Source organism: Oncorhynchus mykiss, chromosome 4 (assembly GCF_057628025.1).
Source record: "Oncorhynchus mykiss isolate SJ-2025 chromosome 4, ASM5762802v1, whole genome shotgun sequence".
NCBI classification, from domain to species: Eukaryota; Metazoa; Chordata; class Actinopteri; order Salmoniformes; family Salmonidae; genus Oncorhynchus; species Oncorhynchus mykiss.
The window spans coordinates 12,420,001-12,444,704 of NC_143025.1; the positions used below are offsets into that span (position 1 = coordinate 12,420,001).

Here is a 24,704-nt window from a genome sequence, read left to right on the forward strand (position 1 = left end):
TACGGGTCCACACTTTTCAGTGTTAAATTAACACATTGCGTAGTGTAAAGCCTCATTTGCATATTTCCCAGAGTGCCTTGCCTTTCGAGTGAATTCGAAAGTTATCACCCATGACTGTATTTGTTAGTGACAGAGACATGGTTGTTGAAACTCATGGTTTTTACAGGACACATCAGGCCTGCAAGTCACATTATGCTGGCTTGAAAAGTGATGTGTGATTCTTATTGGAATCCAGCCAGAGTGAGGATATCCAACATTTGGAATTTGTATTCACCCACAACCTGCATTCAGAATGACTGCCGGGTTAGGAAGACTAAGACAGGAGAATACCTAAACCATTTAAACTGAAACAACCATTTAAGTATTGGGTGCAATCAGTCCAAGTAAAATATTGGATTTGTTTAGAAAATGTATGCTATTGATATTTGAGTAGCACAAGATTAATCAATGTATATGCAAAAACATAAATAATGAAAAAAACAATTATAAAAATCAACAAGCAATAGAGCATGCTGGGAAATATGATAATGATGGGCGTGGTTTGGTTTAATGATGGTTATTAACACCAACACTGGGATAGGGCTGGGCAATATGGCCAAAAAATCATATAAAATTCATAGGTGACTCACGATATACAGTACCAGTCAAAAGTTTGGACACACCTACTCATTCCAGACTTTTTCTTTATTATTATTATTATTATATTATTATTTTTCTTAATTTTTCTTTATCAAAACTATGAAATAACACATATGGAATCATGTAGCAAGCAATAAATTGTTGAAGAAATCAAAATATATTTTAGATTTGATATTCTTCAAAGTAGTAACCCTTTGCACACTCGTGGTATACTCTCAACCAGCTTCATGAGGTAGTCACCAGGAATGCATTTGTGTGTGTGTTGTTAAAAATTGAATTTTTTCCTTCTTAATGCGTTTGAGCCAAATCAGTTGTTGTGACAAGGTAAGGGTTGTATACAGAAGATTGCTTATGTGAGCTGCCAAATAGGGCTAAGAAAAACATCATTACTTTAAGACATGAAGGTCAATCCGGAAAATTTCAAGAACTTCGAAAGTTTCTTCAAGTGCAGTCGCAAAAACCATCAAGCGCTATGATGAAACTGGCTCTCATGAGGACCGCCACAGGAAAGGAAGACAGAGTTACCTCTGCTGCAGAGGATAAGTTCATTAGAGTTAACTGCACCTCAGATTGCAGCCCAAAGAAATGCTTCAAAGAGTTCAAGTTACAGACACATCTCAACATCAACTGTTCAGAGGAGACTGTGTGAATCAGGCCTTCATGGTTGAATTGCTGCAAAGAAACCACTACTAAAGGACACCAATACGAAGAAGAGACTTGCTTGGGCCAAGAAACACAAGCAATGTACATTAGACCGGTGGAAATCTATCCTTTGGTCTGATGAGTCCAAATGAGATTTTTGGTTCCACTGCTAGTGACACTGTCTGTGATTTATTTAGAATTCAAGGAACACTTGACCAGCATGGCTACCACAGCATTCTGCTGCGACACACCATCCCATCCCTAACCCTAACATATATTTTTTTCAACAGGACAATGACACAACACACCTCCAGGCTGTGTATGGGCTATTTTACAAAGAAGGAGAGTGATGGAGTACTGCATCAGATGACCTGGCCTCCACAATCACCTGACCTCAACCCAAATGAGATGATTTGAGATGACTTGGACCGCAGAGTGAAGGAAAACAAGTACACAGCATTTGTGGAAACTCCTTCAAGATGGTTAGAAAAGCATTCCAGGTGAAGCTGGTTGAGAGAATGCCAAGAGTGTGCAAAGCTGTCATGAAGGCAAAGGGTTACTACCTTGAAGAATCAAAAATATATTTGGAATTGTCCAACACTTTTATGGATAGTACATGATTCCATTTGTGTTATTTCATAGTTGTGATGTCTTCACTATTATTCTACAATGTAGAAAATAGTAAAAACAAAGAAAAACCCTTGAATGAGTAGGCGTCCAAACTTTTGACTGGTACTGTATATCTCTATATTTTGTATGATTTCTCAAAATAAGCATTGTTGTACAATTAAAAGGTCAAATACACTGTATTTTAACCAGTCAGCAATAATCTAATGAATTCAGGGTTTGTGAAGTTATACCTAGTTTAAATATAAGCCTTCCACAAACATCAGACCCACTAATCATTGAATTAGTTTAACAAAATAGCGTAATTATTGATTTTTTTTGCAATAATCACTGATCTGGCTTTCAAGTCTAGCTATGAAAATGCCCTTTTCTGTTACAAATTTAACTAGAACCAAGGCATAATGCACATTCACCAATAATGACTAACTTCGTGTAGCAGGCATTAGACTATATAAAATGAACACAGGTCTCATCAACAATCTCTCAAGCCCATGTGCTAGAGATTAGCCAGCTAATCTTTGTATTTCAAGTTTAGCCAACTTGGATCTATTTGCTAGCTAACGAGGTTGAACAGTTGAATTGTTATAAAAGCATCCTTTTGTCTGTATCCAACTGTTTGAACAGCATGTTAGACGGAACCCAAACTGGCTGCGTAAGTGCATACATGTATTTCCCCCCCCCACACCAAATGCGATCACGACACGCAGGTTAAAATATCAATACAAATTCTGAACCAATGACATTAATTTGCGGACAGGTCAAAAAGCATTAAACATTTATGGCAATTTAGCTAGCTAGCTTGCTTGCACTTGCTAGCTAATTCGTCCTATTTAGCTAGCTTGCTGTTACTAGCTAATTTGTCCTGGGATATAAACATTGAGTTGTTATTTTACCTGAAATGCACAACATCCTCTACTCCGACCATTAATTCACACATAAAACGGTGAACCGAATCGTTTATAATCATCTCTCCTCCTTTTAGGCATTTTTTCTCTTGACTTTATATTTCGATTGCAACTTTCATAAATTCGGTGCATTACCGACCTTGTATAACCTGCTTCTATAAACCAATGGGGAGATGGGAGAGGCAGGACTTGCAGTGCGATCTGCGTCACAAATAGAACTGACTTCTATTTTAGCCCTTGGCAACGCAGACGCTCGTTAGCGAGCGCGAGCAGTGTGGGTGCAATAATTGAATAATAGATTTCTAAATGTATTTTGCGACGCGAGCGCTGTAGTCAGCCTGTCCAATTAGTTCAGATGTTGAAATCAAGTGGCCTACCTTATTTCTCAGAATGAAAATGAGTTGCTAATTCCTGATATAATTGTTTTATTTTATGCTTATTGAACATTTATTAAACACAGACAAGACGGCTAGTATAACATTCTTGTACACCAATGCTACACATGACCAACTGAGCATTCATTTTCCAGAATCAATGTTCATTGATACTCTCGTTTTAGTAGTGTCTGCTCTGCGCGCAACTTGAGTAGTTGAGACATAAAAAGGTATAGTTAGAAACGTTAACTTGTCCTCTATTACAGTAAAATAACGTCTCAATGTGTTTCAGTGTCCATATGACCCATTCTGTTGGACCAAACCTCAAATGCAAATAATGAGTCGAAAGCGCTTGTCAGAGAGGAAGATGTGATCTCTCAACTGTTGGCGTGAGAGGCAGGGGAAGGGCTTGGTGAACGTTTAAACCATAGAGGAAGCGGCGAAGCAAGAGGTTTCACTCCCCTTAAAATCAGTACAAAAATAAGTAAATGTGTTTCTATGAGTTTATTTTGGACCTACTGTGAGCTTGTCGCCTGCCTTCCCGTCTTTAGGACAACAACTCCCATTGTTAGGGCGGAGATGTGCATCTAATCATTATATACAGATCTCCGGTATAAATGGGAAGGTGCACACAGCACAGAGGAGCGAAGGAGACAAGACCAAAAATACAACATGAGAACAAGCAGACAAACGCTCATAAAACAAAAACAACAAAACTTTGATTTTTGCGATACAAACATTTTGGATATCGTGTAAAAACAAATTTGATATATCGCACAGCACTACACTGGGCTTCTTTTACATCGCTGACTTAATTTAAACACTTACAGTGTTCATTTAACACCAGAATCAACACTATAAATGCTACACTGCAAAATCAACACTAGGTAATACTGGCCAATTTGCTATGTATATCTTCAGCTCTAGCAGAGAACTCACTCACACTGCCGCGGTGTGTGTGCGCGCGCTAGCGTGTGTGCGTGCGTGTGTGTGGTGTGTGAGATGGTACAGATAAAGCACAAGGGTTGAGATGAGGACATGGCTGCGAATGAGCATTGACGTCAGCTATGAAGTGTACCAGGACATTTAGATAACTTTCTATGAATACACACCATGAGTCAAATGTAAAAAGAGATAGTACATACATAAAACAGAAACACCCAAACAGGTATACAGTAGGTCTACTCAAACAATACATATACAAAAGTATGTGGACACCCCTTCAAATTAGTGGATTGGACTATTTCAGCCACACCCACTGCTGACAGATGTATAAAATCAAGCACAAAGCCATGCAATCTCCATAGACAAACATTGGAAGTAGAATGGCCTTACTGAAGAGCTCATTGACTTTCAATGTGGCACCGTCATAGGATGCAGTGCATCAGATTTCTGCCCTGCAACAGCTGCCCCAGTCAACTGTAAGTACTGTTATTGTGAAGTGGAAACGTCTAGGAGCAACAATGGCTCAGCCGCAAATAATGGTCTGGGGCTGTTTTTCATGGTTCTGGCCCCTTGGTTCCGGTGAAGGGAAATCTTAACGCTACAGCATAGAATTATATTCTAGACGGTTCTGTGTTTCCAAATTTGTGGCAACAGTTTGAGGAAGGCCCTTTCTGTTTCAGCATGGCAATGTCCTTGTGCACAAAGTGAGGTCCATACAGAAATGGTTTGTTGAGATCGGTGTGGAAGAACTTGACTGGCCTGTACAGAGCCCTGACCTACAATCCAGCGAACACCTTTGCGCTGAATTGGAACGCCAACTGCGAGCCAGGCCTAATCGGCCAACATCAGTGCCAGACCTCACTAATGCTCTGATGGCTGAATGGAAGCAAGTCTCCAGCAGTGTTCTAACATCTAGTGGAAAGCCTTCCCAGAAGAGTGGAGGCTGTTATAGCAGCAAAGGGGGGACCAACTCCATATTAATGCCCATGATTTTGGAATGAGATGTTTAACAAGTAGGTGTCCACATACTGGTCATGTAGTGTATTTCTAAAACACACACATACTGTATACACAGACAATGAAACACACACAACATTTGGCTGTGTAACTATGGTGTGAGTGACGATGCTTTAATAAATAACCAGACCCGGCCCTGTGTGTAATGTGAGTTTATATTTAGCTCTATGAATCTCCCCTCCAGTCATTTCAGCTGCCCATTGGCCAGAGGTCATGTGACTCATCAGCAGCAGCAGCAGCATCATCATCGTCGTCGTTATTATTAGGTGTACAGCTCGCCTCCAGAAGCACATGGTCGCCCGCTGGTTATCCAGTCTCACATGACTCCAATCTAACCACGAAGGGTAAGCATGTGCTAGCCCAGGCAGATTCCAAATCAAACCTTTAACATATGAAGCCTATTCATGTGTCTGAGTTTGTGAAATATTTGATGTTATCAGGAGCATTGTTCCCATTTTCTACAGAGCCTATGGAGACAAGAACTGTCTCCATGCGTGTCTGCCACAGGCTGATGTCGGTATTGGAAAATATCTAGTCTGTGTTTGAATCATTTCCATCCACTACCTACTCAAATAAAGACAGACACACCACTAAGTGCATCCTGCCGGGCTGTTTCGCCGCCTGATAAAACAACTGCACAGTCCACAATCTCAGGGCTCTCCAGAGGGTGGTGCGGCCAGCCCAACGTATCACTGGGGGCCCACTGCCTGCCCTCTAGGACATATCCAGCACCCGGAAGTCAAAGGAAGGCTAAGAAGATCATCAAGGACCTCAACCACCCGAGCCACGACCTTTTCCCCCAGCTACCGTCTAGCAGGCAGAGACCATACAGGTGCATCAAAGCTGGGAAAGCGAGACTGAAAAACAGCTTATATATCTCCAGGCCATCAGACTTAAATAGTCACCACTAGCCGGCATCCACCCAGTACAATGCCCTGAACTTAGTAACTGTTCCTAGCCGGCATCCACCCAGTACAATGCCCTGAACATAGTAACTGTTCCTAGCCGGCTACCACCTGGTACTCTCCCCTGCCCCTTAGGGACTGCTGCCCTATGTACACAGTCATTTAACACTGGCCACTTTAATAATGTTTACATACTGTTTTACCCACTTCATATGTATATAATGTATTCTTGTCAAGTCTCATCCTATATAACTACTACTGTACACACCTTTCCTATTCATATACTGTCCACACTGTCTATACAAGCCATCATATACATATATATTGATATTTCGGACTCTGACATTGTTTGTTCTTATATTTCTTGAATGAATGAATTAATTAATATTTTGGGGATGTGTGTATTGTTTAGTTCGGTATCACTGTTGGAGCTAGAAAAATAAGCATTTCGCTGCACTGATATCATCTGCAAAATGTGTACGCGACCAATACAATTTGACTTGAAAGCCATTGTTCAGGTCATGCACCCTAAAGTTAACACCATTTAGTAGTCATTTTTCTCTCTCGCTCCCTCCCTCCTGCTTTTCAATGATGGATTGGTAATGCATGAGGGATTCAACACCTGTCTCACCTGTCCATTTCAAAGGGGTACATTTGGTCATGGGACCAACATACACAAGAATACACAAACACAATGACACCCCAATCATCTACCAACCTTGTGAAGGTCCGACAACAAGCCGTTGCACAATGCCTAGATGGACACACAAAGTGGTGGAAAAAGTACCCCAATTGTCATACTTGAATAAAAGTAAAGATTCCTTAATAGAAAATGACTCAAGTAAAAGTCAACCAGTAAAATACTACTTGAGTAAAAGTCTAAAAGTATTTGGTTTTAAATATACTTAAGTATCAAAAATAGAAATAATTTCAAATTCTTTATACTAAGCAAACCAGACAGTACCATTTTCTTGTTTTTGAAATTTACGGATAGCCAGGGGCACACACCCACACTTAAGACATAATTTACAAACGAAGCATGTGTTTAGTGGGTCAGCCAGATCCTAGGCAGTAGGGATGACCAGGGATGTTCTCTTGATAAGTGTGTGAATTAGACCATTTTCCGGTCCTGCTAGGCATTCAAGATATAACGAGTACCTTTGGGTGTCAGGGAATATGTACAGCGTAAAAAGTACAGATTTTCTTTAGTAATGTAGTGAAGTGAAAGTAAGTAAGTTGTCAAAAATATAAATAGTAAAGTACAGATACCCCAAAAACCTACTTAAGTAGTACTTAAGTATTTTTACTTAGGTACTTTACACCACTGCACACACACACACACACGTTGTCTTTGACATCATCATTCCGACCACGACACACCAAAGTGACCTATTTGCTCTGGCATTTATTACTGTACCAATCAATTACCTCAGTGGACAAGCTCAGCTTTACTCACTCCAGCTTTCACCTATCAACAACTCCCATTTTGTCATGGTCCTGTCAACCTTTTCTTTATCACTTCATCTCTCCCCCATTAGGGGTTCTCATATCACCCTCTTTTTTCCCTCCATCATTAAGTTTTTCATCCCTCCATCATAACAACGAGAGCATCTCTAAGCTACAGGGCTGTTTTGCTAGCACCGACGGGAATATGTTGTTTCGGGCGTCATCCGATGGTATTGAGGAGTTTACCACATCAGTAAACCTACTTCATTAATAAGTGCATCGATGACATCATCCATACAGTGACCGTAAGTACATATCCCAACCAGAAGCAAAGGATTACAAGCAACATTCATACTGAGCAAAAGGCTAGAGCTGCCGCTTTCAAGGAGCGGAACACTAACCCGGACGCTTATAAGAAATCCCACTGAGCCCGTCAATGAACCATCACACAGGTAAAGCATCAATACAGGACTAAGATCGAATTGTACTACACCGGCACTGACGCTTGTCAGATGTGGGAGGGTTTGCAAACTACAACGGATTACAAAGGGAAATCCAGCCACGAGCTGCCCAGGAACGCAAGCTACCAGATGAGCTAAATGCCTTCTATACTCGCATCAAGGCAAGCAACACTGAACCATGCGTAGAGCACCAGCTGTTCAGGACGACTGTGTGATCACGCTCTCCGTTGCAAGTAAGACCTTTAAACAGGTCAACATTCATAAGGATGCAGGGCCAGATGGATTACCAGGACACGTACTCAGAGCATGCGCTGACCAGCTGGCAAGTGTCTTCACTGACATTTTCAACCTGACACAGTCTGTCACACCTACATGTTTCAAGCAGACCACCATAGTCCCTGTGCCTAAGAATGCCAAGGTAATCTGTCTAAATGAATCTCGCCCTGTAGCACTCACATCTGCTGCTATGCTTTGAAAGGCGGGTCATGGCTCATATCAACACCATAATCCCAGACACCCTGACACCCACTCCAATTCGCCATAATCCCAGACACTCACTTCAATTCACTCACCACCCCAACAGATCCACAGATGATGCAATCTCTATTGCACTCCACACTGCCCTTTCTCACTTGGACAAAAGGAACACCTACGTGAGAATGCTGTTCAGCATTCAACATCATAGTGCCCACAAGCTCATCACTAAGCTAAGAACCCTAGAACTGAACACCTCCCTCTGCAACTGGATCCTGGACTTCCTGACGGGGCACCCCAAGGTGGTCAGGGTAGGCAACAACACATCCGCCACGCTGATCCTCAACACGGGGGCCCCTCAGTGGTGTGTGCTTAGTTCCCTCCTGTACTCCCTGTTCACCCACGACTCCAATACCATCATTATGTTTGCCGATGACATGATGGTGGTAGGCCTGATCACCAACGATGAAGAGACAGCCTATAGGGAGGAGGTCATAGACCTGGCAGTGTGATGTCAGGACAACAACCCCTCCCTCAACGCCAGAAAGACAAAGGAGCTGATCACGGACTACAGGAAACGAAGGGCCGAGCACGCCCCCATTCACATCGATGGGGCTGAAGTGGAGTGGGTCACAGTCGTGGAGGGCACAACAACACCTCTTCACAAACCTCTTCCCCCTCAGGAGGCTGAAAATATTTGTCATAGGCCCTCAGATCCTCAAAAAGTTCAAAAGCTGCACCAGTGAGCATCTTGACTGGCTGCATCACCACTTGGTATGGCAACTGCTTGGCTTCCGACTGCAAGGCGCCACAGAGGGTAGTGCGTATGGCCCAGTAAATCACTGGGGCGGAGCTCCCTGCCATCCAGGACCTTTATACCAGACAATGTCAGAGGAAGGCTCAAAAAATGTCAAAGACTCCAGTCACCCAAGTCAGAGATTGTTCTCTCTGCAACCACATGGCAAGCAGTACGGATGCACCAAGTCCGAACCAAAAGGATCCTGATCAGCTTCCACCACCAAGCCATAAGTCTGCTAAATAGTTAGTTAAATCGTTAGTTAACCAAATAGCTATCCGGACTTTCTTTTCTGACTCATCACACACGCTGCTGCTACTGTTTATTATCTGTCACTATTCCTAGTTATATGTACATATCTACCTCAATTACCTCGTGCCCCTGCACATCGACGCAGTACTGGTACCCCTTGTATATAGACAAGTTATTACCTCGTACCACTGCACATCGACGCAGTACTGGTACCCCTTGTAAAAAGCCAAGTTATTACCTCGTACCACTGCACATTGACTCAGTACTGGTACTCCTTGTATAAGCCAAGTTATTACCTCGCACCCCTGCACATTGACTCAGTACTGGTACTCCTAGTATATAGACAAGTTATTACCTCGTACCCATGCACATCGATTCAGTACTGGTACCCCTTGTAAGTACCCCTTGTAAGTTATTAATAACAAGTTATTACCTCGTACCCCTGCACATCGACTCAGTACTGGTACCCCTTGTATATAGACAAGTTATCATTACTCCTTATTACTTTTATTATTACCCGTTTCACTTCTCCATATTTTTCTTTCTGCATTTCACTGTTAGTCCACACCTGTTGTTTACAAAGCATGTGATGAATAAAATTTGATCTCCCATTTCACCCTCTCTCCTTCACCAGTCTCAGTGGGTCCTTATTTCTCCTTCCATCCTTCTCTCCCTCATCAGTACGGGCCCTATACACACATGCACAGTGGGGCAAACAAGTATTTAGTCAGCCACCAATTGTGCAAGTTCTCCCACTTAAAAAGATGAGAGAGGTCTGTAATTTTCATCATAGGTACACATCAACTATGACAGACAAAATGAGGAAAAAATTCCAGAAAATCACATTGTAGGATTTTTTATTTAATAATTTGCAAATTATGGTGGAAAATAAGTATTTGGTCACCTACAAACAAGCAAGATTTCTGGCTCTCACAGACCTGTAACGTCTTCTTTAAGAGGCTCCTCTGTCCTCCACTCGTTACCTGTATTAATGTCACCTGTTTGAACTTGTTATCAGTATAAAAGACACCTGTCCACAACCTCAAACAGAAATACTCCAAACTCCACTATGGCCAAGACCAAAGAGCTGTCAAAGGACACCAGAAACAAAATTGTAGACCTGCACCAGGCTGGGAAGACTGAATCTGCAATAGGTAAGCAGCTTGGTTTGAAGAAATCAACTGTGGGAGCAATTATTAGGAAATGGAAGACATTCAAGACCACTGATAATCTCCCTCGATCTGGGGCTCCACGCAAGATCTCACCCCGTGGGGTCAAAATGATCACAAGAACGGTGAGCAAAAATCCCAGAACCACACGGGGGGACCTAGTGAATGACCTGTAGAGAGCTGGGACCTAAGTAACAAAGCCTACTATCAGTAACACACTACGCCGCCAGGGACTCAAATCCTGCAGTGCCAGACGTGTCCCCCTGCTTAAGCCAGTACATGTCCAGGCCCGTCTGAAGTTTGCTAGAGAGCATTTGGATGATCCAGAAGAAGATTGGGAGAATGTCATATGGTCAGATGAAACCAAAATATAACTTTTTGGTAAAAACTCAACTCGTCGTGTTTAGAGGACAAAGAATGCCGAGTTGCATCCAAAGAACACCATACCTACTGTGAAGCATGGGGGTGGAAATATCATGCTTTGGGGCTGTTTTTCTGCAAAGGGACCAGGACGACTGATCCGTGTAAAGGAAAGAATGAATGGGGCCATGTATTGTGAGATTTTGAGTGAAAACCTCCTTCCATCAGCAAGGGCATTGAAGATGAAACGTGGCTGGGTCTTTCAGCATGACAATGATCCCAAACACACCGCCCGGGCAACGAAGGACTGGCTTCGTAAGAAGCATTTCAAGGTCCTGGAGTGGCCTAGCCAATCTCCAGATCTCAACCCCATAGAAAATCTTTGGAGGGAGTTGAAAGTCCGTGTTGCCCAGCAACAGCCCCCAAAACATCACTGCTCTAGAGGAGATCTGCATGGAGGAATGGGCCAAAATACCAGCAACAGTGTGTGAAAACCTTGTGAAGACTTACCGAAAACGTTTGACCTCTGTCATTGCTAACAAAGGGTATATAACAAAATATTGAGATAAACTTTTGTTTTTGACCAAATACTTATTTTCAACCATAATTTGCAAATAAATTCATTAAAAATCCTACAATGTGATTTTCTGGATTTTTTTTCTCATTTTGTCTGTCATAGTTGAAGTGTACCTATGATGAAAATTACAGGCCTCTCTCATCTTTTTAAGTGGGAGTACTTGCACAATTGGTGGCTGACTAAATACTTTTTTGCCCCACTGTGTGTGTGTGTGTGTGTGTGTGTGTGTGTGTGTGTGTGTGTGTGTGTGTGTGTGTATATATATATATATATATATTCACACACACACACACGAGAGCAGCAGAATATGGGCCACATCTTCCTTTGTCCAGGCCTTTGTCAAGGCCTTCATGAAGTGGGTAGATGACAGAGTCATAACTTCATTGACCTGAACAGTAGCTGATAAAAGGTACATAAGGTTAAGTTTGTGTTGTGTAGTAGACTACAATTGCTCTCTGTCTGATCCTCCCTGTCTGCAAGGCTAAACAATGCTGCACTTAAACATGAATTACAGACATATCAACCAGTTCAGGTCTGAAAGCACAAACTGAAGGGGGAAAAAACAGTCTGAAGGCAGATATGGAGAGGCAAAGAGAGAGAGGCAGAGGATATGGAGAAAGATAATAAATATTTTTCACAGATGAAAAATGAGAACATGAGACCTGTCAACACCACCACATCAACCAGAAGTCAGACAACGAATGCCAGATAAAAACTATTTGTTGTAGCTGGTGCCTGGTTCATATTTTGGCAGCGGTTCCAATGAGGCCATGATTACATTGTTGTTACCTCTTCAGCCAGAATGTCATGTTGAGGAGAACCAGCCAAACAGCAGGCCTCCACCCCTTCCTCTACCCTCCCTCACACTGACGGCGGCACACCTTTCAGTGGGGACTTAAATCCTGCCGTGACACCGCTGCCGGGCAGACAAAGGAAGTGTTATGTTCTGTCACTGTGTTATGTTCTGTCACTGTGTTATGTTCTGTCACTGTGTTATGTTCTGTCACTGTGTTGTGTTCTAGATCCTTGCTGGGAGATGATATCAGTGGTGGCCCAGGAGCACACAAACAGAGACAGACAAAGACAGACAGAGACAGACAGACAGGAGATTTGTGTCTTTATGAAGAAGGAGCATTGATCTCTCCATAAGCACACACACACGGACACACAAATAGGCCTAATCTTTCAAGTGTGCTTAGATATGTCATCTGACAATACAGAGGAATCTTCTATACAGTATCAAGCAACACATGACTGAAATAATACCATAACAAAATACAGCAAGGTAAACATTAGAAAACACACCGCAAAGTGATTAAGAGGCGATCTCCACACAAGCCATATTCCGCCGTATACTCCTTGAGTGAGTTCACAAACAGGCAAATCTGTCTACCTGCTATTTATTTGTATGTCCTGGGCTTATCATGCCAATGCAAAGTTGTCGATTACATGTTCATTACTCTCCTCTCTTTGCACGCAAATATGAATTAAGACTCTGCCCATGCCTGATTCACCGGAGTTTGCATTGTAAATAGTGTGCAACTAAGTCATGAAACAAATCTGTAGTCAATAAACAAAACTAAGGCAAATGAGAGAATACACTTGTCTTGCAATGTCTCACATGTCATGATGGAAAAACTGGAATTGGATTTTCAGATTTAGGACACCTAAAACGGAAGTGTCAAACAAAAATAAAGTGACAGGTCAGCATCGCATACGCGGCTCGAAAGGTGTCAACTCGCATGATGTCACCACCAAAACCACACACTTGCATTTCAACACAATTGATCTGCACAAACTACACTGTGATGATAGCCTCTGAAATGAAATTGTATTTGCTTTAACAAAATCTGCTACATTGTAGATATAACATGTATTTTAGACTCGAAAAAGTATCATCATCCGCAGAAGTCACCGGGCCTGTGTGCTGTCAGCCAGCTAGCCCTCCAGCTAGCTGGTTAGCTGTCCAATTTACAGTAAATGCCAAGCCAACGTAGCGTAGCTAGCTGGATAAATAGCTAATAAACTAGCTAGCTACTTGAAACCTGTTCAAAACGTTAATCAAACAACGCACCTTGCGAGGGAAATAACGTTACACAGAACACGGCTAGGTTGCTAACTAAATAAATCTGCCTAAAAATAAACTAGTGTGTAACAATACATTTTCAGGACCTAATCTGGGCCGCTGGCTGTGCTACACAGGCCACCGGATGCTCCGCCCGCAGGTTAACGTTACCGTTGTTTCCTAAAAAATAGAAGATTGCATAATGATCTCTAACTAGCCATCTAGAGGAAAGTGAACTAATTTTCACTTGTAGTCTTGTTCATAGTACATGTTCTGATACAGTAAACCTCTGATTTGTTGTCAAATATCACCGGCCACAAACATGGATTATTAACTGGTAACGTTAGCTATGTGCTGTCAACGTGACAGCTGGAAAGCGGTAGCTGTACTCACCCCATTAACCAATCCATGGTGATGCTTGTATCTAGGAATAAATCCACCAGCAAGGGTTGGAGGCGATCCCCTACTTTATCCGGCCAACCCTCGCTTCACCACCTGGTCCCGACCCGTCTCTCTCCGTGGATCGGTGTCTCTCGGTCCCTAATTTGGTCGTCAAATGTCAAAAACGTATCGCTGGTGTCCTTGTTTTGAACCTGAGCTTAGATAACAACAAGAACATGAACAACTATCTCGTTAGTCGGAGCCGAGGTGCTGCGCCGAGGGCGAGCGAGAGGAGCGCAGCATTGAGTGACTTTGAGCTCGGAGACGAGTGGAGGAGAGCGGGCAACGGTCTCGGTCCACTTTCCGGTCAGCGAGGTATCTCGTCGCTTCGGTTTTTAAGTTGCCGTCCGCTAGCGTACCCAATGTCATTCGCCGACTGAATGAACCGAATCTTGTCTTGGGACGCCGCTTGTCTAGCTAGCTAGCTACACTCTGTCATGAATGCTAAATTGCACGAAAATTACTATGCAGCTCAAACCGCTAGCTACAGCGGTCTTCAGCTGCTGCTGCGAACGAAATCCGGAAGTAAACACAGATCCGACCAACCCCCTCCAATGCGTATGCGTTGTGTTTCGTCACAACCAAAGAAAATAGATGGGATATGTAGTTCAAAGAAGACCAATCTTCCTTAAAATTACCTCTCAGATATGCATGCAACAAAATAAATCGAATGTAGCTTTATTAGTATGGCATATCAACAACTGTATTTCATGCAGTCATCACATTCATTGCAGCTAGTTAGGAGGAATTGCATTATGCATTGTTCATGTGTGACAATTGCCACTTTTTTGTGATGCATCAGGGATATTCAACTATTAAACTATGGTCTGGAACCTGGTATCCCATGTCCAAATCAGTCTCTGATTAGAGGGAAGTAATGAAAAAAAAAGTGGAACTGGTTTCATGGTCAAGAGTTCAATATGAGGGTGATACATGATATATCCACAACGTTGCACTGACAAAGACTTATATTATTGTTGTTAACTAGGTACAGATTTGTTTCGAATCTGGGTTGTGCGCCACAAGACTGCTAGTCCATTGAGCTGAAGCCTAGGCAAGTACTCATATCTTCCTTGGCCACTCTTTTAATATTTGTCTCTGTTCTCTTCCAGTCTCCCTCTATCAGAGGATGGAGCATTAGTCTAAAACACGACAGCCTGGAAGGAGAGGATCAATGTGTACTCTGCACTACTAAAATGACTGGTCGTCTTAATCTCCCTCTCTCTCTGTCGATCTCTCTCTGTCTCTCGCTCTCTCTCTCCCTCACTCTCTCTCCCTGTCTCTCGTTCTCTCCCTCCCTCTCTCTCCCTCCCGCTCCCTCCCTCTCTGTCTCTTGCTCTTCCTCCCACTCTCTCTCTCTCTGTCTCTCACTCTCTCCTTCCCTCCCTCTCTCTCCCTCTCTCTCGCTCTCTCTCTCTCGCTCTCTCCTTCCACACCCCTCTCTCTCTCAGGCTCACGCCCCCCTCCCTCTCTCTCTCTCTCTATCTCAGTCTCTCTCTCTCTGTCTCTCACTCTCTCCTTCCATGCCCCTCTCTTTCTCAGGCTCACTCTCTCTCTCTCTCTCTCTCTCTCTCTCTCTCTCTATCTATCTCAGTCTCTCTCTCCCTCTCTCTCTCTCTCTCTATCTCAGTCTCTCTCTCCCTCCCGCTCCCTCCCTCTCTGTCTCTCGCTCTCTCTCTCACTCTCTCTCTCTATCTATCTCAGTCTCTCTCTCTCTCTCGCTTTCTCCTTCCATGCCCCTCTCTCTCTCTCTCTCTCTCTCTCTCTCAGGCTCACGCTCTCACTCTCTCTCCTACTCTCTCTCTCTCTCTCTCTCTCTGTCTCTCGCTCTCTCCTTCCATACCCCTCTCTCTCTCAGGCTCACGCTCTCTCTCTCTCCTTCCCTCCCTCTCTCTCACTCTCTCTCTCTCTCTCTTTCTCTCTCTCTCTCTGTCTCTCGTTCTCTCCTTCCATGCCCCTCTCTCTCTCTCAGGCTCATGCTCTCTCTCTCTCTCTCTCCTTCCTTCCCTCCCTCTCTCTCTCTCTCTCTCTCTCCTTCCATGCCCCCCCCCCCTCTCTCTCTCTCTCTCTGAATTCAATTCAATTCGCTTTATTGGCATGACGTAAAATACTAGAAGCATAAGCATTTCGCTACACTCGCAATAACATCTGCTAACCATGTGTAAATGACCAATACAATTTGATTTGAAACCAAATGGACAAAAAAAAGGGAAACATTAGTAAACATTACACAAAAAAATATAGACATTTCACATGTTACATTATTGCCTATGTACAGTGTTGTAACAATGTGCAAGTAGTTGGAACATAGGAAACTAAATAAACAGATAAATATGGGCGGTATTTACAATGTTGTTTGTGCACCACCGGTTGCCCCTTTCTAAAATCTTGCTGAAAAAAAATGTCTCTAATATGTTCATACATTTGGCAGGAGGTTAGGAAGTGTAGCTCAGTTTCTACCTAATTTTGTGGACAGTGGGCACATAGCCTGCCTTCTCTCGAGAGCCAGGTCAGAGCTGGACTTATGGTTGCTGTCTCATCGGTATCCCCCATATCCCCCCATCTCTCCCCACACCCCACTTCCCTCCTTCTCCCCCTTCTTCCCCTGTCCCCTCACACCCCAGCATCCTGAGGATTCTATAAATAATGGCTGAACACAGGTTGAGACCAACAGTAGGCAGTCAGGGGATTGGCTGACTGAGCTCCAATCAGCTCTATGAGAGGCAGAGCGGTGATTGACAGGGTAGCTTGTGGAATGTTCTCAGAACGTTTGTAGTACCACAATTGACCACTTGAGAGCACTGTGGGATATTTGTTTGTTATTGGCATTGGTTCATGTCCACTGAATGAGAGAGTAACTACTGCAGGGATTTCTGTAACTTGAGGCCACCTTTTCCATCTAACAAAGGTGTGCATATTCCTCATGTAAGAGGTAACCGTTGTTTGTGATATTGGGTAATGCTTATATACTAAACAAAAATATAAACACAACATTTAAAAAAACTTTTTTTTTTTACATTTATTTTATTTTACCTTTATTTAACCAGGTAGGCTAGTTGAGAACAAGTTATCATTTGCAACTGTGACCTGGTCAAGATAAAGCATAGCAGTTCGACACATACAGCAACACAGAGTTACACATGGGATAAACAAACATACAGTCAATAATACAGTAGAACAAAAGAAAACAGTGCAAATGAGGTAAAATAAGGGAGTTAAGGCAATAAATAGGCCATGATGGCGGAGTAATTACAATTTGTGCAATTGAAACACTGGAATGGTAGATGTGCATTAGATGAATGTGTAAGTAAAGATTCTGGGGTGCAAAGGAGCAAGATAAATAAATACAGTATGGGGATGAGGTAGTTGGATGAGCTATTTACAGATGGGCTATGTACAGGTGCAGGATCTGTGAGCTGCTCTGACAGCTGGTGCTTAAAGCTAGTGAGGGAGATATGAGTCTCCAACTTCAGAGATTTTTGCAGTTCGTTCCAGTCATTGGCAGCAGAGAAGTGGAAGGAAAGACAACCAAAGGAGGAATTGGCTTTGGGGGTGACCAGTGAGATATACCTTATTCCTTAAAATCTTATTTCCCTCATATTTTAACTGATAGGTCTCAGCAGGTACAAGTTGGCAACACACTCTCTGAGGTGCACACTACTTCAGTTGGAACCCAACAGGGCAATGTTCTTTCACCAGTACTATACTTACTGTACATACTATACATACTGTATACAAACAGCTGCAGGAGCCGGTTTCCAGGGCGCCAACTGATCAAATAATCTGAAGATACTGCTTTGGTCGGTCTTCTCGAAGGGGATGAGACGGAGCACGGACCGGCTCTGAATGATTTTACTGTCTGGTGTGAGTCATCCCATCTAATATTAAATACACCAAGAACAAAGGGCGTGGTGATTGACATTCGAAGGAACACTACCATGCACACACCTTCACTGATAAAAGGTAAGCCCATTGAAATAGTGGAGGAGTACAAATACCTTGGGCTAGTCATTAACAACGAGCTGTCTAGGGATCAGTGTACTGATGCTATTTTTAAGAAAGGCCAACAGAGACTGTATTTTCTACGGAAACTGTACTTGTTTAATGTTGATCTAACTATCGTGGTTCTCTTTTCTCTTTCCCATCCACCCTGAATTCCAGCTCCTTCTCTCTGGCTGTAGGTACAAACTACCTTAGGTGAAAAATAAAAAAAATAGGACCAAGGTCTCTTTTATTCCGAATGCAATTCTGCAACTTAACAAATGTTGGACTAATTGCTCTTGCACTCTGACATTTGACTTTCCCTGCCTATTAGTTTGTAAACATCCTTTGATATTTATTGTACATTTTTAGATGTTATATGTTTTATGACTGCTGCAAGATGAATTGCCTCTGAGGATATTAAAGTTTTCTCAATCTGAATCACCTCATGTTTCAGCAAGATACTGCACGGCCCCATGTCACAAGGATCTGTACACAACACCTGGAAGCTGAACATGTCCCAGTTCTTCCATGGCCTTTATACTCACCAGACATGTCACCCATTGAGCATGTTTGGGATGCTCTGTATCGACATATACGACAGCATGTTCCAGTTCCCGCCATAATCCAGCAACTTCGCACAGCCATGGAAGAGGAACCGCCTGATCATTGAACAGCCTGATCAACTCTATGCGAAGGAGTTGTGTCGCGCTGCACACCAGATACTGACAGGTTTTCGGATCCACACCCCTATCTTTTTTTAAGGTATCTGTGACCAACAGATAAATATCTGTATTCCCAGTCATGTGAAATCCACAGATTAGGGCCTAATGAATTTATTTAAATTGACAGATTTCCTTGTATGAACTGGAACTCAGTAAAATCTTTGAAATTGCTGCTGTTGCATTTATGTTTAGGTATTATACATTCACATATAATGTAAAAATATATATCTGAATCACTGCAAGCTTCCATGTGGCCTTCAGGAGATATGTCATCGTTCTACAGTATACCATTTAGCAGACACTTTTATCCAAAGCGACTTACAGTCATGCATGCATACATTTTTATGTCGATTAAGGCAGCCCCCCCCTCACCTCTCTGATTCTGAGGGGTTGGGTTAAATGCGGAAGATACATTCAGTTGGACAACTAAGTATCCCCATTTCTCCTTTACGTACGGGTGGTCCCGGGAATCGAACACACTATCATGGTGGTGCAAGTGCCAGGGCAGCAGGGCTGATGGTGCCAGCATGGTACACCGTAGGAGACAGAACTATGTCCTGGAAGATACCCGTCTTTCTGTTTGTCTCCCTGTCCGTCCGGTTCTATCTGTCCACCTCGGTCTATCTGTCCGTCTGTGCCTGCCAAGGTCACTTCCTGAAACATATCTCTCCATCGATACCGACACAACAAGCAAGGATCGATACACACAAATCCCGAACTTGCTGCTCTAAGCCTGGCTGACGGGAGCACTCCTTAACCCCCTCACCCCTCAGACCTATTCTGGGAGGCGACCTCAGACCTCACCCCTCAGACCTATTCTGGGAGGCGACCTCAGTCCTCACCCCTCAGACCTATTCTGGGAGGCGACCTCAGACCTCACCCCTCAGACCTATTCTGGGTGGCGACTTCAGACATCACCCCTCAGACCTATTCTGGGAGGTCGACCTCAGACCTCACCCCTCAGACCTATTCTGGGAGGCAACCTCAGACCTCACCCCTCATACCTATTCTGCGAGGCGACCTCAGACCTCACCCCTCAGACCTATTCTGGGTGGCGACCTCAGACCTCACACCTATTCTGGGAGGCGACATCAGAGATGACAAGGGAACTCAGGGTGACGTCATAGAAGACACACCATTATAGTTTCCTGGAGGTTATTACAACATCTCAGTCAGGTGATGAGCTAAAGGAATAGATTTACCTCAAGCATGCACTGTGGTGACTCAAATAACTCTGGAGATCCTCAAGGAACCCCTGGAGTTTCTCAAGGAACCATTGCTCAATGGTTCATATTTGCACCTTAGATTAGTTGGGGGATTCTTGTAGGAACCTTAAATGGTTCAATGCACTAACAGGTTCGTGGAGGGACACTGAAGTGGAGGCGTGGCTTAGTTGGGCCGTGGGTTTAAGATAGATGTTTTTTTGGCCACACGTTTGAGTAAATGTCATTCCTGCTGTTGTATTGTCATCGCATATTAAGGTTGTACACTGACAGTTTTGTAGTTTTAACAGAGGTGTATGAGTTCCTCAAGAGCCTATGCAAATCCCGAAGTTGGAATAGTTATCACTGTATGTAAGGATCATTGTTAATATTATATAGAATATGTAATATGCATAAATATTAAAGGCACATTTAACTTCGAAGTGCATACACTTAAAATGATGAATAAGAATGATATACGCTAATGAGTGACCAAAAATATCAAAAGCCACGCCTCCAATAAGCCACACCTCCAATCTGATAGGCTACCAACTCTACAATATATTATAGAAATGTTTCAAATTGAACCCCTCCCATCACAAAAAGGTTCCGGTTTGAACCTTTATGCAGGGGTTCCTCGAGGAACCTTTTTCAACTGGAAAGGTTCCGCGGGTGTGGCAACCCAAAAGGTTCTTTCAGGCACCTTCACTTCTAAGAGTGTAGTTAAAGACACAAACCCCTCTGTTTCTCATAGCCTACACAGACAGACACACACACACACACACACACACACACACACACACACACACACACACACACACACACACCTATAGATCACGTCAACAGAGGCAGTGAAGGTGAGGTATTGGCTGTGGCGTGACTGATATGATTTATTCATAGCCAGTCTAAAAGCCATTAGCAGGTATTAAAACCTGACATTACTCCTGCATAAATAATAGATACGTAATAGATGCAAAGTAGAGGTGTGTGTGTATGTGCACGCAACTGTCTGCGAGGGTTCACGTGAGTGTATCTTTTTTGTGTGCATTTGTTTGTGTCTACGGGTGCCAGTTTGTGTGTTTGTCTGTGTGTGTGTGTATGTGTGCCAGTGTATGTGTGTGTGCCAGTTTATGTGTGTGTGTGTGTGTGTGCCAGTTTGTGTGTTTGTCTGTGTGTGTGTATGTGTGCCAGTGTATGTGTGTGTGCCAGTGTGTGTGTGTGTGCCAGTGTGTATGTGCCAGTGTGTGTGTGTGTGCCAGTGTGTGTGTGTGTGTGTGTGTGTGCCAGTGTGTGTGTGTGTGTGTGCCAGTGTGTGTGTGTGCCAGAGTGTGTGTGTGTGTGTGTGCCAGTGTGTGTGTGTGCCAGTGTGTGTGTGTGTGTGTGTGTGTGTGCCAGTGTGTGTGTGCCAGTGTGTGTGTGTGTGTGTGTGTGTGCCAGTGTGTGTGTGCCAGTGTGTGTGTGTGTGCCAGTGTGTGTGTGTGTGTGCCAGTGTGTGTGCGTGTGTGTGCCAGTGTGTGTGTGTGCCAGTGTGTGTGTGTGTGTGTGTGTGCCAGTGTGTGTGTGTGCCAGTGTGTGTGTGTGTGTGTGTGTGCCAGTGTGTGTGTGTGTGTGTGTGCCAGTGTGTGTGTGCTGAGGAGAATCACTTGACCATCCAGCTGATGCTCTGTGTTTCCTCTCTGGGAGTAGCAGTTACAGTCGACCCCATTGTCCGACCCCATCCCATCGTCCGACCCCATCGTCCGACCCCAGCGAACAGAGGATGCTGCAGTCACATTTCACCCGCGTTAGGACTCCTGCCCTCAAGGTGAACATTGGGACAGGTCAGGGACAGAGAGGTCAAAGGTCACACCAAATACACCATGTTTTAATAGAGTATTTTGCTGCAAAACATAAACTGTACTTACTTGTAACAGGGTCGTTACATAGGTTATGGGGAAGGCTGAGGAGGACATTATTAGAGTTTCTCTCCTAGGCAATGTAACATATAAACAGCTAGCTACACAAAGGGACATTGGCGTTAGTGGAAGTGCCCCGCTAATGGTTAGTGTTACTCTAATCCCTCAGAGGTCATTGTTCACAGACAGATCCATACTCTGTCCACACTGCCTGCCTGCAGGGTCTACTCCTCATGATAAAAAAAGCACACTGTGGTGCACCATGGGTATCAGATTGTCTGTATTACCAGTTACACAGTGCATTTGTGTGTCCACACTGAAGCCTGACGTCTGAGTGTCTGACGTCTGAGTGTGTGAGTCAGTCTTGCCACATTACTCATGTCTACAGCCCTACCTGGTTCCAGCCTCCTGCACTCATCACTAGGGCGAGAGAGAGAGAGGGGGAGGATGCGGAGGAGAGAGCGAGAGAGAGGGATGAGGAGAGGTGCGGAGGGGTGAGGAGGGATGAGGAGGGGTGTGGAGGGGTGAGGGTTGATGAGAAGGAGTGAGGACAGATGAGGAGGGGTGAGGAAGGGATGAGGAGGGAGGAGTATGAGTAAATCTAGTCATTTAGACTAGAGAATAGAGCAGGAGTCAGCAAGACGCACCCCGTGGGCCAAAACTGTCTGCAAGTGATTTATTTTGTCCCCCCAATGTTTTTTTTCCCAAAAAGACTGTCATTCACCAATAAATCAGTTAAAAATATAATTCAATTCAGGCAATCTGTTCCCAGGTGTTCCTACAAATAAAAAGAGAGACATGGTCATGTCTCAATGTAACCAAGATATTAAATTAGTTATTTATTTTCAAATACCATCTCTTTTTGCGATTACTTGTCGTCAATTTGTTGGGTGCACATTTTTGCAAGTATGTTCTGGCCCCCGACGCTCTGCTCTGACTAACATCGTCCCACAGCTGAATCTATTGTAGTTGCCTACCCCTGGAAAAGAGTGTCTGAACATAAACAGACAGGCTCACTGTTCAGAGAGAAAATCCACTTTTACCAGACTACATCAAGTCAAATCTACGTGCTCGCACCAAACGGAACTGTTTTTATAACGCTAATCAATGCATGAAATTGTTTGATATGGGTCTTTTCTTTTCATTTTCAACACATCAGACACAACCTCATTTTCACCCAGCAACCAAACAGAAATAGCCCACATGTGGCTCTGATGTCATCACCAGAGAGCAGGAAAATTACAAGTCACACTACAGTGTTGTCAGCCTGCACTCATCTAAGTGTGTGTGTGTGTGTGTGTGTGTGTGTGTGTGTGTGTGTGTGTGTGTGTGTGTGTGTGTGTGTGTGTGTGTGTGTCTATGTGTCCTTTGGAAGGATGAGAAAATATTTGACACAGTACCAGTGGATTTGCTGAGTTCTACCTACTCTGAGTCTTCCTCTGTGGTGGTCCAGGATGTGGTTGTTGAGGTGCAGACACTGGGATATGGGATATGCTGATATGTGCTGATGGAGTGCTGATGGGGCTAAAGGGTTAGAATAGGCCACGAGGACATACGCATGGTTCTCTGTAGCTCAGTCGGTACAGAAGGACACTTGTAATTCCAGGGTAGTGGGTTTGATGACAACGCTGTTGGGGCTGGGGTATAGAGTTGGGGCTGGGTATAGAGTTGGGGCTGGGGTATAGAGCTGGGGCTGAGGTATAGAGTTGGGGCTGGGTATAGAGTTGGGGCTGGGTATAGAGCTGGGGCTGGGTATAGAGTTGGGGCTGGGTATAGAGCTGGGGCTGGGTATAGAGTTGGGGCTGGGTATAGAGTTGGGGCTGAGGTATAGAGTTGGGGCTGGGTATAGAGTTGGGGCTGGGTATAGAGCTGGGGCTGGGTATAGAGTTGGGGCTGGGTATAGAGCTGGGGCTGGGTATAGAGTTGGGGCTGGGTATAGAGTTGGGGCTGAGGTATAGAGTTGGGGCTGGGTATAGAGTTGGGGCTGGGGTATAGAGCTGGGGCTGGGGTATAGAGCTGGGGCTGGGTATAGAGTTGGGGCTGGGTATAGAGTTGGGGCTGAGGTATAGAGTTGGGGCTGGGTATAGAGTTGGGGCTGGGTATAGAGTTGGGGCTGGGTATAGAGCTGGGGCTGGGGTATAGAGTTGGGGCTGGGTATAGAGTTGGGGCTGAGGTATAGAGTTGGGGCTGGGTATAGAGTTGGGGCTGGGGTATAGAGCTGGGGCTGGGGTATAGAGCTGGGGCTGGGTATAGAGTTGGGGCTGGGTATAGAGTTGGGGCTGGGTATAGAGTTGGGGCTGGGTATAGAGTTGGGGCTGGGTATAGAGCTGGGGCTGAGGTATAGAGTTGGGGCTGGGTATAGAGTTGGGGCTGGGGTATAGAGCTGGGGCTGGGGTATAGAGCTGGGGCTGGGTATAGAGTTGGGGCTGGGTATAGAGTTGGGGCTGGGTATAGAGTTGGGGCTGGGTATAGAGTTGGGGCTGAGGTATAGAGTTGGGGCTGGGTATAGAGTTGGGGCTGGGGTATAGAGCTGGGGCTGGGGTATAGAGCTGGGGCTGGGTATAGAGTTGGGGCTGGGAATAGAGTTGGGGCTGAGGTATAGAGTTGGGGCTGGGTATAGAGTTGGGGCTGGGTATAGAGTTGGGGCTGGGTATAGAGCTGGGGCTGGGGTATATAGTTGGGGCTGGGTATAGAGTTGGGGCTGGGTATAGAGTTGGGGCTGGGGTATAGAGTTGGGGCTGGGTATAGAGTTGGGGCTGGGGTATAGAGTTGGGGCTGGGTATAGAGTTGGGGCTGGGTATAGAGC

The 24,704-nt window shown here is 44.3% G+C and overlaps 1 protein-coding gene across 1 annotated transcript in view; it reads right to left on the minus strand.

Annotated features, from left to right (window-relative positions):
• The window catches only part of LOC110521302 (MOB kinase activator 2), a 110,150-nt gene extending 95,502 nt beyond the window's left edge, over window positions 1-14,648 (minus strand). Inside the window, exon 1 of the mRNA XM_021598773.3 lies at window positions 14,048-14,648. Within this exon, the coding sequence (XP_021454448.2) occupies window positions 14,048-14,064 (17 nt within the window). The 5' untranslated portion in view covers window positions 14,065-14,648. The remainder of the gene's footprint in view (window positions 1-14,047) is intronic.
• Between the last annotated feature and the right edge of the window lie 10,056 nt (window positions 14,649-24,704).